The 14,734-nt window shown below is 48.2% G+C and overlaps 1 protein-coding gene across 2 annotated transcripts in view; it reads left to right on the top strand.

Annotated features, from left to right (window-relative positions):
- Positions 1-14,734, top strand: part of atrnl1b (attractin-like 1b) — a 1,062,984-nt gene that overhangs the window by 621,859 nt on the left and 426,391 nt on the right. For both annotated transcript variants that reach the window (XM_070876576.1, XM_070876575.1), the window contains exon 25: positions 161-222. In XM_070876576.1, the coding sequence (XP_070732677.1) occupies positions 161-222 (62 nt within the window). The remainder of the gene's footprint in view (positions 1-160; positions 223-14,734) is intronic.

Genomic DNA, 14,734 nt, shown 5'->3' with positions numbered 1-14,734 from the left:
ATATTAGTGATCCTATGTGCAAAAAAAAAAAATTTTGATTGCTCAACTCATGATCGAATGATTCTGGAAATGTTACTAAATTTAGATTAGATTTTAGTTGAGCCCCATTCATTGTCTTTAAGGTGTAATAATTTTTATATTTATGATGTCTCTTCCACAGATTTCCTTTTCACAACACAGTAGCTTTATGGATCTGGTCCAATTCTTTGTCACGTTTTTCAGGTATGTTGATTTGCATTTAAATGTGAGCATATTTAAAATCTTTGAGCTATTTAAAATAATAACTCGTTATATAGAATACTCACTACTTCCAAAAAAAGAAAGTGTAGAATTTGCAATAAAAGTCAACAACAACATAAGAGCCCAGAAATGAGAAGAATCCATTCAGACGATCTAGCTCACCCCATAAATCCACATCCTTTTTAGGATCCAATATAACTTTTTTTTAAAGAAATGTTCCTGTCTCAACATCGATTCTTCCATTTTTTGTTTTGTTTGAGTGCTTCAGCATTTCATAATGACTGCACTGCTGGCATGTTTTTCCATAAGTTGGTGAGTTTAAGCATGATCTACCCCCGATGTCAAACTCACTCATAGCTTTCTCAGTTTATAATCATGCCCTTCAGTTCTACCCTTTCAGAAAACCATTCTCTACATCCCTCTATCAGAAGCAGAGGTCTGCAGCTGGAACATGTCTAGCAAGAACTATTGCAATTCTTTGTTTTCTACGACTTAGTCCCTTTGCTAGCCGGCTTGCTGTCTCTTCCTGTTTTGCTTGTATCCTAAGGCCCTTTTGCAACATCAGCTCAATTGGCTTTTGAAGTTGTAGAAATGTAGCATCTGGCACATTATCCTTATTCAGCTATTCTGTAATATTGTCAAATAATTTCAATTTGAACTGCCTTTTATAAATGTGGGTAAAATGATTTTTGTTCTGGGTGTGCTTGAATTGGTTCCTTTTATAATAGACATTTATTATTCCTACTGTAGATGACACGCGAACAAGCCCATAATTGTCAAACTCATGTTTCTGACTTTCTAAACTTAAAACATAATCTATGATTTGTCACTTTCATGTATTAGCTGATGTATGAAAAGTTTCAACCACAAAGCGCCTCATTTCTATCCTCATTTCCTTATGTATCTCTTGAAGCATTCCATCTGGTTCTGTTGTCATGCATAAGCACTCAAGCTCCAACGATTTGGGAAATTTTTCAGGTGAGTAGCTAAGCTGGTCTAGAAATTGGATCATGCCCATATTTGGATGTGAACCTGGTGCAGCACCTGCCTTGTGAAGTTGGCAGCAGGATCATGGCGTACTGGTCCCTTTGCCTCATTAGGATAGTGAGCTGCGGACGCCATTCGCGGCCACAGAGGCAGCTCGCCGATCGCGGTGGTGGGGCAGCAACATCAGCTTCCGAAGAGTTAGCGAGGAGGCAATTGGGAGAAGTGGGTCGGCTGGCAGCAGCCCCTGGTTTTAATGTTGAGCCAGGATGAACAATCCTGCTCCTCCTGATTACACAATAAGATACGTTTAAAAAAAACTTGAAACTTTTTTGGTGGCAGCCTCCAGTAATCTCCTTGAGGATGCTGGTTTGGCTGCAGAGCGCCTGAAGAAATTTACCGCAGCATGTACAGTGCATGTTGCAATCGTTCGCAGACCAATTTGCCAAAAGGGCTTGAAACAGATGTTTGACCCCATGGTTTACGTATGCAGTGGGCCTACTTTCATATTGGGCCCTTATCCGATACGTTTTCTGTACTGGTTATGTTACTGGACGAATAATACCGAGGCCTGGACTAATAATCCGGAAACACGAGTTCAAATCCCACCATGGCAATTTGTGAGTTTGAATTCAGCGTTTTAAAAAAAAAACAGTTCAGCTCAGTTGTATCAAACCACTGCAAAGATGTATAACAAGAATAAAACCTGACGGACCATTCAGTTCGATCTAGGCATTGGATTCAGACACGACAAACACGCACCCAGCCCAGTTGACCTTGTAAAGTCCTCCTCACTAACATCTGTGCCAAACTAGTCAAGTAACTCACAGAATCCTACCCATCAGCCAATGTCCCACACTCCTCCAACATCATCCCCTGGATATGTCCTGTCCCACCGGCAGGCAGACCTACTAGTGGTGGCGGCACAGTGGTATACAGTTGGTAGGGAGTGGCTCTGGGAGTCCTGGCCATTGACTCTGGACGCCGTGACGTCTCATGGCATCAGGTCAAACATGGTCAAATAAATCTCCAGCTGATTACTACCTATCACCCTCTCTCAGCTGATGAATCAGTATTCCTCCATGTTGAACACTACTTCGAAGAAGCACAGAGGGTAGCAAAAGCACAGAATGTACCCTGGGTGGGTGACCTAAATGCCCATCACTAAGACTGGCTTGGTAGTACCACCACTGACCGAGTCTTGTTGAACAAAACTGTCAGACTGGACGTTGTGGCACATGGTGAGAGAAACACACGAGGGAAAAACCTGCCACAACAGCATTGGTAGGAGTAATCACCGCACAACCTTGTGGAGATAAAGTCCGGTCTTCACACTGAGGACATCCAGGGATGGCTGGGCTGTCATATGAGGAGAGATTGGATCAACTGGGCCTTTATTCACTGGTGTTTAGAAGGATGAGAGGGGATCTCATAGAAACGTATAAGATTCTGACAGGACTGGACAGGATAGATGCGGGAAGAATGTTCCCGATGTTGGGGCAGTCCAGAACCAGGGGACATAGTCTTAGGATAAGGGGTAGGCCATTTAGGACTGAGATGAGGAGAAACTTCTTCACTCAGAGAGTTGTTAACCTGTGGAATTCCCTGCCACAGAGAGTTATTGATGCCAGTTCACTGGATATACTCAAGAGGGAGTTAGATATGGCCCTTACGGTTAAGGACTTCAAGGGGTACTGAAGAAATGATCAGCCATGATCTTATTGAATGGCGGTGCAGGCTCGACTCCTGCACCTATTTTCTATGTTTCTTTGACACCCTCCATCATGTTGTGTGGCACTACCACCGTGCTAAATGGGGTAGATTAAAAACAGATCTAGCAACTCATAACAGGGCACCCATGAAGCACTGTGGACCATCAGCAGCAGCAGGATTGTATTCCATCACAATCTGCAACATCACTCTACCATTACCATCAAGTCAGGTGACCAAACCTGTTTAAATGAGGAGTGTAGAAGAGAATGCCAGAGCAGCAGCAGGTGTACCTGAAAATGAGGTGCCAACCTGGTGAAGCTATAAGACAGGAATATACATGCATGCTAAAAAGCGGAAGCAGTATGCTATAGATAGCTAAGTGATCCCACAGCCAATGGATCAGATCAAAACTCTGCAGACCTGCCACATCCAATCACGAATGATGGTGGACAATTAAACAACTAATGGGAGGAGGAGGCTCCATGATGATGCTGCAGAGTCCAGCACGTGTGCAAAAGACAAGGCTGAAGAGTTTTCAGCCAGAAGTGCCGAATGGATGATCAATCTCAGCTTCCTCCTGAGGTCCCCTCTGATTATGTCTCAAATAAAGCAATGTAGACTTGAGTAAGTGTGACCTTAGTCTGTTTATTCTGACTCCAGAGTGCCGGCACAGCATGCGAGGCCTGCTAATATGCAGTGCTGGGATCCCTTGGAACGCCAACAGATGCGCTCCCTGGTGGTGGTAGAATGCTGGTTACAAGGTGTTACATTCACAACATCACTCCCCCTCAAAGTCAATAGTACACTTATTAACAGGGTGAGACGATCTGGGGCTTTCCACTCCCTAGTCGATCGTCTCAGTACAAACACAGGTTCAAGTGAGTTGGTTGGCCTTCGCTGGGCTGCTGCGCAGCTGGCCTTGCTGGGCTGCTGGGGATGATGAGTTCAGCTTTGCGGTTGTCATGTATCCTACATGGCTAGTGTTGGTACTATCACAAGGTGTGCCACCAGAGGGCACAGCAGTGGGAGACTCATAGGTTACCTGTACAGGTGTGCCTGGCCTAGTATAAAAGGCAGACCACCAGGTGTGATCCTCACTTTGGAGTTAACTAATAAAGGATTAAGGTCACTACTGTTCAAGTACAACACACATGCCTCATGGAGTCATTGTTAGAGCATCTAGGGACACAACAACTGGCAACAAGATTACGAACTTTCACGCGGAAATGGCTACCCTTGGTACGTTGCAGCAGTTTGCCGATGGTGATGATTGGGATGCCTTTGTGGAAAGGCTAGAACATTTCTTCACAGCAAATGACCTGGCAGGAGACGACCCGGCCGCACTAGCTGATAAGCGCCGCGCTATCCAGCTAACCAGTTGTGGGCCCAACGTCTGTTGGCCTCGTCAGGGACTTGCTGGCACCAGCGAAGACAACGACCAAGTCATAAAAGGAGCTCGTAACCCTGATCCAGGAGCAACTCCAGCCCAAGGAGAGCATCCTCACAGCCAGACAACGGTTCTATACCCACTGACGGCCCGAAGGCCAGGAAGTCGCGAAGTATGCTGCAGATCTCAGGAGGCTTGCGGCACCATGCGAGTTCGGCACCCACCTCAACAAAGTGCTGTGGGACATTTTTTCATTGGAATTGACCATGAGGGCCTTCTTCACAAGCTACTGTCAGCGGATACCACAGTCACACTGCAGAAAGCCATCTCTGTGAGCCAGTCATTCATGACCTCGACCTGTGGCTCTAGGCAGATGTCGCACCCTCAGGACTCAAACCCGGCAGGTTCTGTGCACAGAGTGGCACCGTTCAGGAGCTGGACTGTAGAGCACGAAGCCTCTCAGGGAAGAGAGAACAGACCCCCCGAGTCCCTTAACCCAGAGTCCGCCGAGGGGGGCTAATCGAGTAGCACCATGCTGGCGTTGCGGAGGGAATCACGGCTCACCAGTACAGTTTTAAAGACTATGTTTGCAAAGGCTGCAGCACAAAGGGCCACCTCCAGCGAATGTGTAAGAGAAATAGGACTCACAGTGTTGATGAGGAGTCTGCAGATGGCCATGAATCCAGCGTGGATTATGAATTGATAGACAGAGAGGCAGCCCAGTCCCACAGGGAGGTACATAGCATGTTTACCTGCACCACCGAGTGCTCTCCACTGAAGATGGAAGTCGAGATAGAGGGAAGTCCAGTCTGCATGGAAGTGGACATGGAGGCAAACCAGTCAGTGATGAATCAAGAAGCCTTTGAGAGGCCATGGGACAATCCGGCTGAATGACCTGAGTTGGCCCCAGTTCAGGCAAAGCTGCGCACCTACATCAATTAAATCATCCCAGTCGTTGGTAGTGCGAATGTAAAGGTACTCCATGATGGTGCGGTGCACAAGTTACCTCTGTGGTTTGTTGCAGGTGATGGACCAACGCTGCTCGGCAGAAGGTGGATGGAGAAGATCTGTTGTAAGTGGGAAGACTTATCCCTCCAGCGATCGAAGCCCTCTGCGTTCAGAGGCAAAGCAAGCCCTCACCTGAGAGTGGACCCAGCACCGGAGAGCAGACCAGCACAGCACCCGAGACACAGACCGCCCAGCACGACTGCGTGGAGAGGATCCAGCTGAGATGACCCGAACGCACCTTCCAGGCTCCAGTGGCAGGACGTCGGAGGAAGAAAATCGGATCCAGAGGTGACTTCCCAACTACGGAGGCTGAACCCGGGAAGAAAAGGATCACCGCAGTCGACATCATGAACGAAGGAAAGATGGCGCCCAAACCACGAGGTGATGTGCTGAAGACAAAGATGGCCGCGGCCAGACCACAAGGTGCAGCACTGATGGAGCAACACGTGGCACCAAACGGAGAAGCGGATTGCGGTAAAGCAAGGCTCTCTTAAAGGAGGCCTGCAACCCACCACAGTTAAAGGGACAGTTCCACACATTTAAGCAATTTAATAGTAATTGTAAGTTAGAGACAAAGTATTTAACCGATCATGTAACATGTGTAACTAATAATCGGAATTGTATACATGCAACCAGCAAGGAAAAGTCGCGTGATTATGTACAATGTGTGATTTGATCTGAACTGTGCATATGCAACTAGCGAGGAAAAGTCGTACGATCGTGATCGAACCCCCAGAGTGTCCATCATAACTAAGGAAAAGCGGTGCGATGCAGGATTCCCACTGCACGCAGCCAATGCAGCGGGCAGACACCCATTGGATGCACACAGGTCCAGCGAGCTACCCAAAGCTGCAAGCTGTGTCCTGGGGATCAGAGTCATGCACCAGGAAGTGTGGCCACAAGCAGCCAACACATACGAGCTGCGGAGCAAGCGACCTCAGCAGGGCACCGGTATCGATACCATGCCCCGGGTCGGCTCCATCTCTCAGCCAACCGATGGCACCAACTGCCATGAGTCTGAAGGAGCAGATTGCACCAAGGCCATACCCCTAGATGTAGGGTCACACTCCACTGTTCCCCCAGAGGAAACACGCATCAGCTAGGATCCCAAACCAAACGACACTCAGGCCAGCGAGTCAGCAGTTCCCTGTGCACTGCTAGACGACAGCTCCTCAGGGCGCAGCTGTGACCCAGGGCACAAAGAAAGGATAGGGAGGTCACAGACATCTGTGAACCGGGCCGATGCTAGGGACCACGGCAACAGCCCTGAGAGTTGTTCCCACTGCCAGCACCAGGCACTGAGCCGCCACCAGACTGCAGGGACACAACCCAGAAGCTCCGGAACTAGCTTGTCCGCATGCACCGGTCACCGCATCGATAAGGCATCTAACGTACTTGTCGCACCGTGGAACCAGACAAAAAAAAAAATGCAAAACCCACTTAGCTGAACTGGAATGTACACGAATGTCAGGAGCCCCTGCCATATCGATGTGGGGGGGGGGGGGGGGGGGGAATGGAATGGTTAGGAACACACACAAACAGCAACCACCAGCATGCTACTGCACCAACTACTCACCCAAGGTTGAGGTGGCCTGCCACAGGTCAACCAGACAAAACCCACATAGAGCTAAGCCCAGAACACAGTCAATGCAGAGGCGATTTGCACTGAGGGTTCAGGAGGGAGTGATGTCATGTATCCTACATGGCTACTGTTGGTACTATCAGAAGGTGTGCCACCAGAGGGCACAGCAATGGGAGACTTGTAGGTTACCTGTACAGGTGTGCTTGGCCTAGTATAAAAGGCAGGTGACCAGATGTCATCCTCACTCTGGAATTAACTAATAAAGGTCTAAAGTCACTACAGTTCAAGTACAACACACCGCTTCCTGGAGTCATTGTTAGAGCATGTAAGGACACAACCGAAGTCAACCGTGATGTCGGTTGCCATTTGTGTGTATATCGGAGGGTCAAAGTTGGTGGTGTCCTCTTCAGGTTGCTCGTGGCTGTCTGTGAATCGCAGTTTGGTTTGGTCCAAATGCTTTCTGCAAGTTAGTCCATTTGCAAGTTTGACCTCAAACACCATACTCCCTTCTTTGGCTACGACAGTGCCAGAAAGCCATTTGGGACCATGTCCATAGTTGAGTACAAATACAGGGTCATTGACTTCAATATTGCGTGATAAATTTGTGCGATCATGGTACATGCTTTGTTGATGCCGCCTGCCCTCGACATGATCATGGAGATCAGGGTGGACTGGAGAGAACCTTGTTTTGAGTGCCCTTTTCAGGAGCAGTTCGGTAAAGGGAACCCCGGTGAGTGAGTGGGGTCTTGTGCGGTAGCTGAGCAGGACTCGGGACAGGCGGGTCTGCAGGGAGCCTTCCGACACGCGTTTCAAGCTTTGCTTGATGGTTTGGACTGCTCGTTCTGCCTGGCCATTAGATGCAAGCTTGAATGGGGCAGATGTGACGTGCTTGATCCCATTGCGTGTCATGAATTCCTTAAATTCAGCACTGGTGAAGCACGGGCCATTGTCGCTGACAAGGACACCAGGCAGGCTGTGCATGGCAAACATGGCTTGTAGACTTTCGATGATGGCAGTGGACATGCTTACAGACATTATTACACACTCAATCCATTTTGAATAAGCATCCACAACAACCAAAAACATTTTGCCTAGAAATGGGCCAGCGAAGTCGACGTGAATCCTAGACCACGGTTTGGAGGGCCATGACCACAAACTTAGCGGTGCCTCCCTGGGTGCATTGCTCAGTTGAGAGCAAGTGTTGTATTGGCGCACGCAAGACTCCAAATCTGAGTCCATGACGGGCCACCATACACAGGATCTGGCTATAGCTTTCATCATTACTATGCCTGGGTGGGTACTGTGTTGGTCACGTATGAACGTTTCCCTACCTTTCTTAGGCAAAACCACGCGATTACCCCGCAAAGACAGAGCAACATAGAAAATAGGTGCAGGAGTAGGCCATTCGGCCATTCAATAAGATCATGACTGAAACGTTCATACGCGACCTACACCGTACCCACCCAGGCATAGTAATGAAGAAAGCTATAGCCAGATCCTGTGTGTGGTGGCCCGGCATCGATTCAGATTTGGAGTCTTGCGTGCCCCAATGCAACACTTGCTCTCAGTACCCCTTTCCTGCTTTCTCTCCATACCCCTTGATCCCTTTAGTCGTAAGGGCCATATCTAATTCCCTCTTGAATATATCCACTGAGCTGGCATCAACAACTTTGTGTGGTAGGGAATTCCACAGGTTAACAACTCTCTCTGAGTGAAGAAGTTTCTCCTCATCCTAAATGGCCTACCCTTTATCCTTAGACTATGCCCCTGGTTCTGGATTCCCTAACATCGGGAACATTTTTCCTGCATCTAACCTGTCCAGTCCTGTCAGAATTTTGTGTGTTTCTATGAGATCCCCTCTCATCCTTCTAAACTCCAGTGAATACAGGTCCAGTTGATCCAGTCTCTCCTCATATGTCAGTCCAGCCATCCCGGGAATCAGTCTGGTGAACCTTCGCTGCACTCCCTCAATAGCAAGAATGTCCTTCCTCAGATTAGGAGACCAAAACTGTACACAATATTCCAGGTGAGGCCTCACCAAGGCCCTGTACAACTGCAGTAAGACCTCCCTGCTCCTATACTCAAATCCCCTAGTTAAGAAGGCCAACATACCATTTGCCGCCTTCACCGCCTGCTGTACCTGCATGCCAACTTTCAATGACTGATGTACCATGACACCGAGGTCTCGTTGCATCTCCCCCTTTCCTAATCTGCCGCCATTCAGATAATATTCTGCCTTCGTGTTTTTGCCACCAAAGTGGATAACTTCACATTTATCCACATTATACTGCATCTGCCATGCATTTGCCCACTCACCTAACCTGTCCATGTCACCCTGCAGCCTCTTAGCATCCTCCTCACAGCTCACACTGCCACCCAGTTTAGTGTCATCTGCAAACTTGGAGATATTACACTCAATTCCTTCATCTAAATCATTCATGTATATTGTGAATAGCTGGGGTCCCAGCACTGAGCCCTGCGGCACCACACTAGTCACTGCCTGCCATTCTGAAAAGGACCCGTTTATCCCGACTCTCTGCTTCCTGTCTGCCAACCAGTTCTCTATCCACGTCAGTACATTACCCCCAATTCCATGTGCTTTAATTTTGCACACCAATCTCTTGTGTGGGACCTTGGCAAAAGCCTTTTGAAAGTCCAAATACACCACACCCACTGGTCCTCCCTTGTCCACTCCACTGGTTACATCCTCCAAAAATTCCAGAAGATTTGTCAAGCATGATTTCCCTTTCATAAATCCATGCTGACTTGGACCGATCCTGTCACTGCTTTCCAAATGCGCTGCTATTTCATCTTTAATAATTGATTCTGACATTTTCCCCACTACTGATGTCAGGCTAACCAGTCTATAATTACCCGATTTCTCTCTTCCTTCCTTTTTTAAAAAGTGGTGTTACATTAGCTACCCTCCAGTCCACAGGAACTCATCCAGAGTCGATAGACTGTTGGAAAATGATCACCAATGCATCCACTATTTCTAGGGCCGCTTCCTTTAGTACTCTGAGATGCAGACTATCAGGCCCCAGGGATTTATCGGCCTTCAATCCCATCAATTTCCCCAACACAATTTCCCGCCTATACAGGATATCCTTCAGTTCCTCCTTCTCACTCGACCCTCGGTCCCCTAGTATTTCCGGAAGGGTTATTTGTGTCTTCCTTCGTGAAGACAGAACCAAAGTATTTGTTCAACTGGTCTGCCATTTCTTTGTTCTCCATTATAAATTCACCTGAATCTGACTGCAAGGGACCTACGTTTGTCTTCACTAATCTTTTCAATTCACATATCTATAGAAGCTTTTGCAGTCAGTTTTTATGTTCCCGGCAAGCTTCCTCCTTTGCCTGTATGGACATTTTGTCTTTGCGCCGCTGGAATGGCTTGATCTCTTCATGCATCTCCGCTGGGACACTGGACCAGCTCCCATGGAGGACACAGTTTTTTTACAAGGGACAGTAAAGGATCCTGGCTGGTCCAGGTCCTGATCAGGCGTGCCGTAGGGTGACTTTTCGTTTTCAAATGCATTCATCACCAAGAGCAAGTCTGTAGGCTGTGCCATTTCCACCCTGGTGGTGGGCAATGGTAGCCGACTGAGAGCATCAGAGCAGTTCTCTGTGCCTGGCCTGTGGCGAATTACATAGTTATATGCAGACAGCGTGAGCGCCCATCTTTGGATGCGAGCAGAGGCATTGGTATTGATACCTTTGCTCTCTGAGAATAGCTATGAGCAGCTTATGGTCAGTTTCTAACTCTCACTTAAGCCCAAACAGATACTGGTGCATTTTTTTCACCACGTAAACGCATGCCAGAACTTCTTTTTCAATCATGCTGTCGGCGCTTCCGGCCTTGGACAAACTCCTGGACGCATAAGCGACCAGTTGCAAAGTTCCCAATTTGTTTGCTTGTTGTAACACACACCCGACTCTGTACGAAGACACATCGCAAGCTAGCACTAAACGTTTACATGGATCATACTGAACAAGCAGTTTGTTGGAACGTAACTTATTTCTGGCTTTCTCAAAAGCATTCCTTGTGATTTCCCCCATACCCAGTCACCTCCCTTGCGTAGCAACACATGTAGCGGTTCCAGCAAGGTGTTTAACTCAGGTAGGAAATTACCAAAATAATTGAGGAGTCCCAGGAACGACCGCAGCTCCGTCACGTTCTGTGGTCTCGGCGCGTTCTTGATGGCCTCCGTTTCGGCGTCGGTGGATCTGATGCCATCTGCCGTGATTCTTCTCCCTAAGAACTCGACCTCTGGCGCCAGGAAAACACACTTCGAGCGTTTCAACCTGAGTCCCAACCTGAGCCAACTTAGAACCTCTTCCAGGTTCTGCAAGTGTTCGTGGTGTCCCGACCTGTGATCAATATGTCGTCCTGGAAAACCACGGTGCACGGAACCGACTTTAGCAGACTCTCCATGTTCCTTTGAAAAATAGCCGCGGCTGATCGAATCCCAAACGGGCATCTATTGTCGATGAACAGACCTTTGTGCGTGTTGATGCAGGTGAGGCCTTTCGAAGATTCTGCCAGCTCCAGAGTCATGTAGACCGAGGTCAGGTCCAACTTGGTGAACGTCTTCCTGCCAGCGTCGCAAATAGGTTGTCTTCTTTGGGTAGCGGGTACTGGTCCTCCAGCGAAAAACAGTTAATCGTTAAGTTTATAGTCCCCACAATGACCGTGCCATCACCCTTGAGAACCAGAACAATCGGACTGGCCCACTCGTTGAACTCAACCGGCGCACTGATGCCCCCTCGTTGCAGCCTGTCCAGCTCGATCTCCGCTTTCTCTCGCATCATGTATGGTACCACACGTGCCTTGTGGCGGATGGGACATGTACCGGGAACCAAGTGGATCTGCACCTTCGTCTCAGAGAAACTTCCGATGCCTGGCTCAAACAACGACAGGAACTTGCTCAAAACCTGGGCACATAAGGTGTCGTCGACGGACGAAAGTGCTCAGATGTCATCCCAGTTCCAGCGGGTTTTTCCCAGCCGCTTCTGCCGAACAGTGTGAGGCCATCTCCTGGTACAATCCATAGTGGTAGTTCGTGCACCGCTCCATCATAGGAGACTTTTACTGCTGCACTGCCAATTACAGGGATCAGCTCTTTAGTGTAAGTTCTCAGGTTGGTACAAATAGGCTCAGCTTGGGCCTTTGTGCCTTGTTGCACCACAGCCTCTCGAAGGCCTTTTTGCTCATGATCGACTGACTCGCACCCGTGTCCAATTCCATGGATACTGGAATTCCGTTCAGTTCAACTTTTAACATGATCAGTGGACATTTCGTGGTGAAGGTGTGTACCCCGTACACTTCTGCCACCTCGGTTCGAGTCTCTAGTTCAGTTTGATCCGCCATGGATAGGTCTTCCTTGCAATGTGGTGGTTTGCAGCTCGTCTGCACATTCGCTGGAGGTGTCCCATTGTTCCACAGCCTTAGCACGCATAGTGTTTGAAGCGGCATTGATGGGCTCGATGATCACCTCCGCAGTGCCAACAAGGTGTTAACTGCCTCGCATTCACTCTTGATGGCGGACTCTGATTCATCTGAGGTCGTGCAGCTGCAGGCATGTACATTCTGCCAGAGGCATTCCTGCCTGAAAATGACATTACTTTGTGTACAGTACTTGCCAATGCATCTTTATGCTGCGAAATTTGTTTGGTGTTATTGCTGGTGGACATAAATGCCTGGGCTATTGTTATCGCTTTGCTCAGGTTCAACAGTCAATAGTTTGCGAAGGATAACCGCATGGCCAATGCCAAGCACAAAAAAGTCTCTTAGATTTGCTCCAGGAATCCACCGAATTCGCAATGTCCTGCAAGGCGCCTTAGTTCGGCGACATAGCTCGCCACCTCCTGGCCTTCAGACCGTTGACATGTATAAAATCAATACCTTGCCATCAGAACGCTCTCCTTCGGATTTAGGTGCTCTTGGACCAGCGTACACAGTTCTTCCTATGATTTGGTTGTTGGTTTCACCGGGGAAGAAGATTCTTCATGAGGTCATAGGTTGTTGCCCCGCAGACGGTGAGGAGGATTGCCCTTCGTTTGGCAGCGTTCTCATTCCCTTCCAGCTCATTGGCCACGAAGTATTGGTCGAGTCGCTCCACAAAGGCTTCTCAATTGTCACCTTCTTAGAATTTCTCCAGGATACCAACAGTTCTCTACATTTTCGTGTGATGGTTCATTATCTATTACTCATCGTCAGTTGTTATGTCTCAAACAAAGCAATGTGACTGAGTACTGTGGACTTGAGTAAGTGTGACCTTAGTCTCTCTATTCTGACTCCAGAGTGCTGGCACAGCATGGGAGGCCTGCTTATATGCAGTGCTCCCAAGAGATGCTGGGATCCCTTGGGACTCCAAAAGATGTGCCCTCTGGTGGTGGTAGAATGCTGGTTACAAGGTGATGCATACATAACACCCTCCACAGATGTCAGTCTTCAGCCAATTTGATTCACTCCATGTGACATCAAGAAATGACTGAACACACTGGATGCAGCAAAGGCTATAGGCCCCCCAAAAATCCTGGCTATATCGCTGAAGACCTTTGCTCCAGAACTAGCTGCGCCTTTAGCCAAGCTGATCAGTACAGCTACAACACTGAAATCTAGCCGACAAAATGGAAAATTGCCCAGGTATGTTCTGTCCACAGAAAGCTGGACAAATCCAATCTGACCAATTACCACTCCATCAACCTACTCCCAATCATCAGCAATGTGATGGAAGGTGTCATTGACAGTGCTATCAAGCGGCAGTTTACTCAACAATAACCTGTTCACCGATGCTCAGTTTTTTTTCCAGTCGGATCACTCAGCTTCACACCGCATTGCAACCTTGGTCCAAACATGGACAAAAGAACTGAATTACTGAGGTGAGGTGAGAGTGACTACCCTTGACATCAAAGCAGCATTTGACAGTGTGTGGCATCAAGGAGCCCTATGAAACTGAAGTCAATGGAGATCGGGGGAGAAACTCGTCACTGACTGCAGTAATACCTAGCACAACAGAAGATGGTTGTGGTTGTTGGAGGCCACTTATCTCTGCCCGAGGACATCGCTGCAGCTGTTCCGTCAGGGCAGTGTCCTAGGCTCAACCTCTTCAGCTGCTTCATCAATAACAAGCTCTCCATCATAAGGTCAGAAGTGGGGATGTTCACGAATTGCACAGTATGCTGTTGCATTCAAAATTCTTCAGATAATGAAGCAGTCCTTGCCCGCATATAGAAAGACCTGGATAATATCCAGACATGGGCTTGTAGGTGGCAAGTAATATTCGCGCCACACATGTGCCAGGCAATGACCATCTCCAACAAGCGAGAGTCTAACCACCTCCTCATGACATTTAATGGCATTACCATCATTGAATCATCCACCATCACCATCCTGGGGGTCACCATTGACCAGAAACTTAACTGGACCAGCCACACAAATATTGCGGCTACAAGAGCATATAAGAGACTGGAAAATGACTCACCAAAGCCTTTCCACCACCTACAAGGCACAAGTCAGGAAGGTACTGAAATACTCTCTACTTGCCTGGATGAGTGTAGCTCTAACAACACTCACGAAGCTCAACACCATTCAGGACAAATAAATCCACTTGATCGGCATCCAATCCAAGACATTCGCTTCCTCCTCCACCAGCTCAATGTGGCTGCAGTGTGTACCATCGACAAGATGCACTGCAGAAACTCACCAAGGCGTCTTCAACAGCTTCTCCCAAACCAATGACCTCTACCACCTTGAAGGACAAGGACAGCAGGCGCATGGGAACAACACCACCTCAAGATCCACTCCCAAGTCACAC

The sequence above is a fragment of the Pristiophorus japonicus genome, chromosome 3 (assembly GCF_044704955.1).
Source record: "Pristiophorus japonicus isolate sPriJap1 chromosome 3, sPriJap1.hap1, whole genome shotgun sequence".
Classification (NCBI taxonomy): Eukaryota; Metazoa; Chordata; class Chondrichthyes; family Pristiophoridae; genus Pristiophorus; species Pristiophorus japonicus.
Note: the sequence above shows the minus strand (reverse complement) of the source record. Positions and strands in the feature narration are given on the sequence as shown.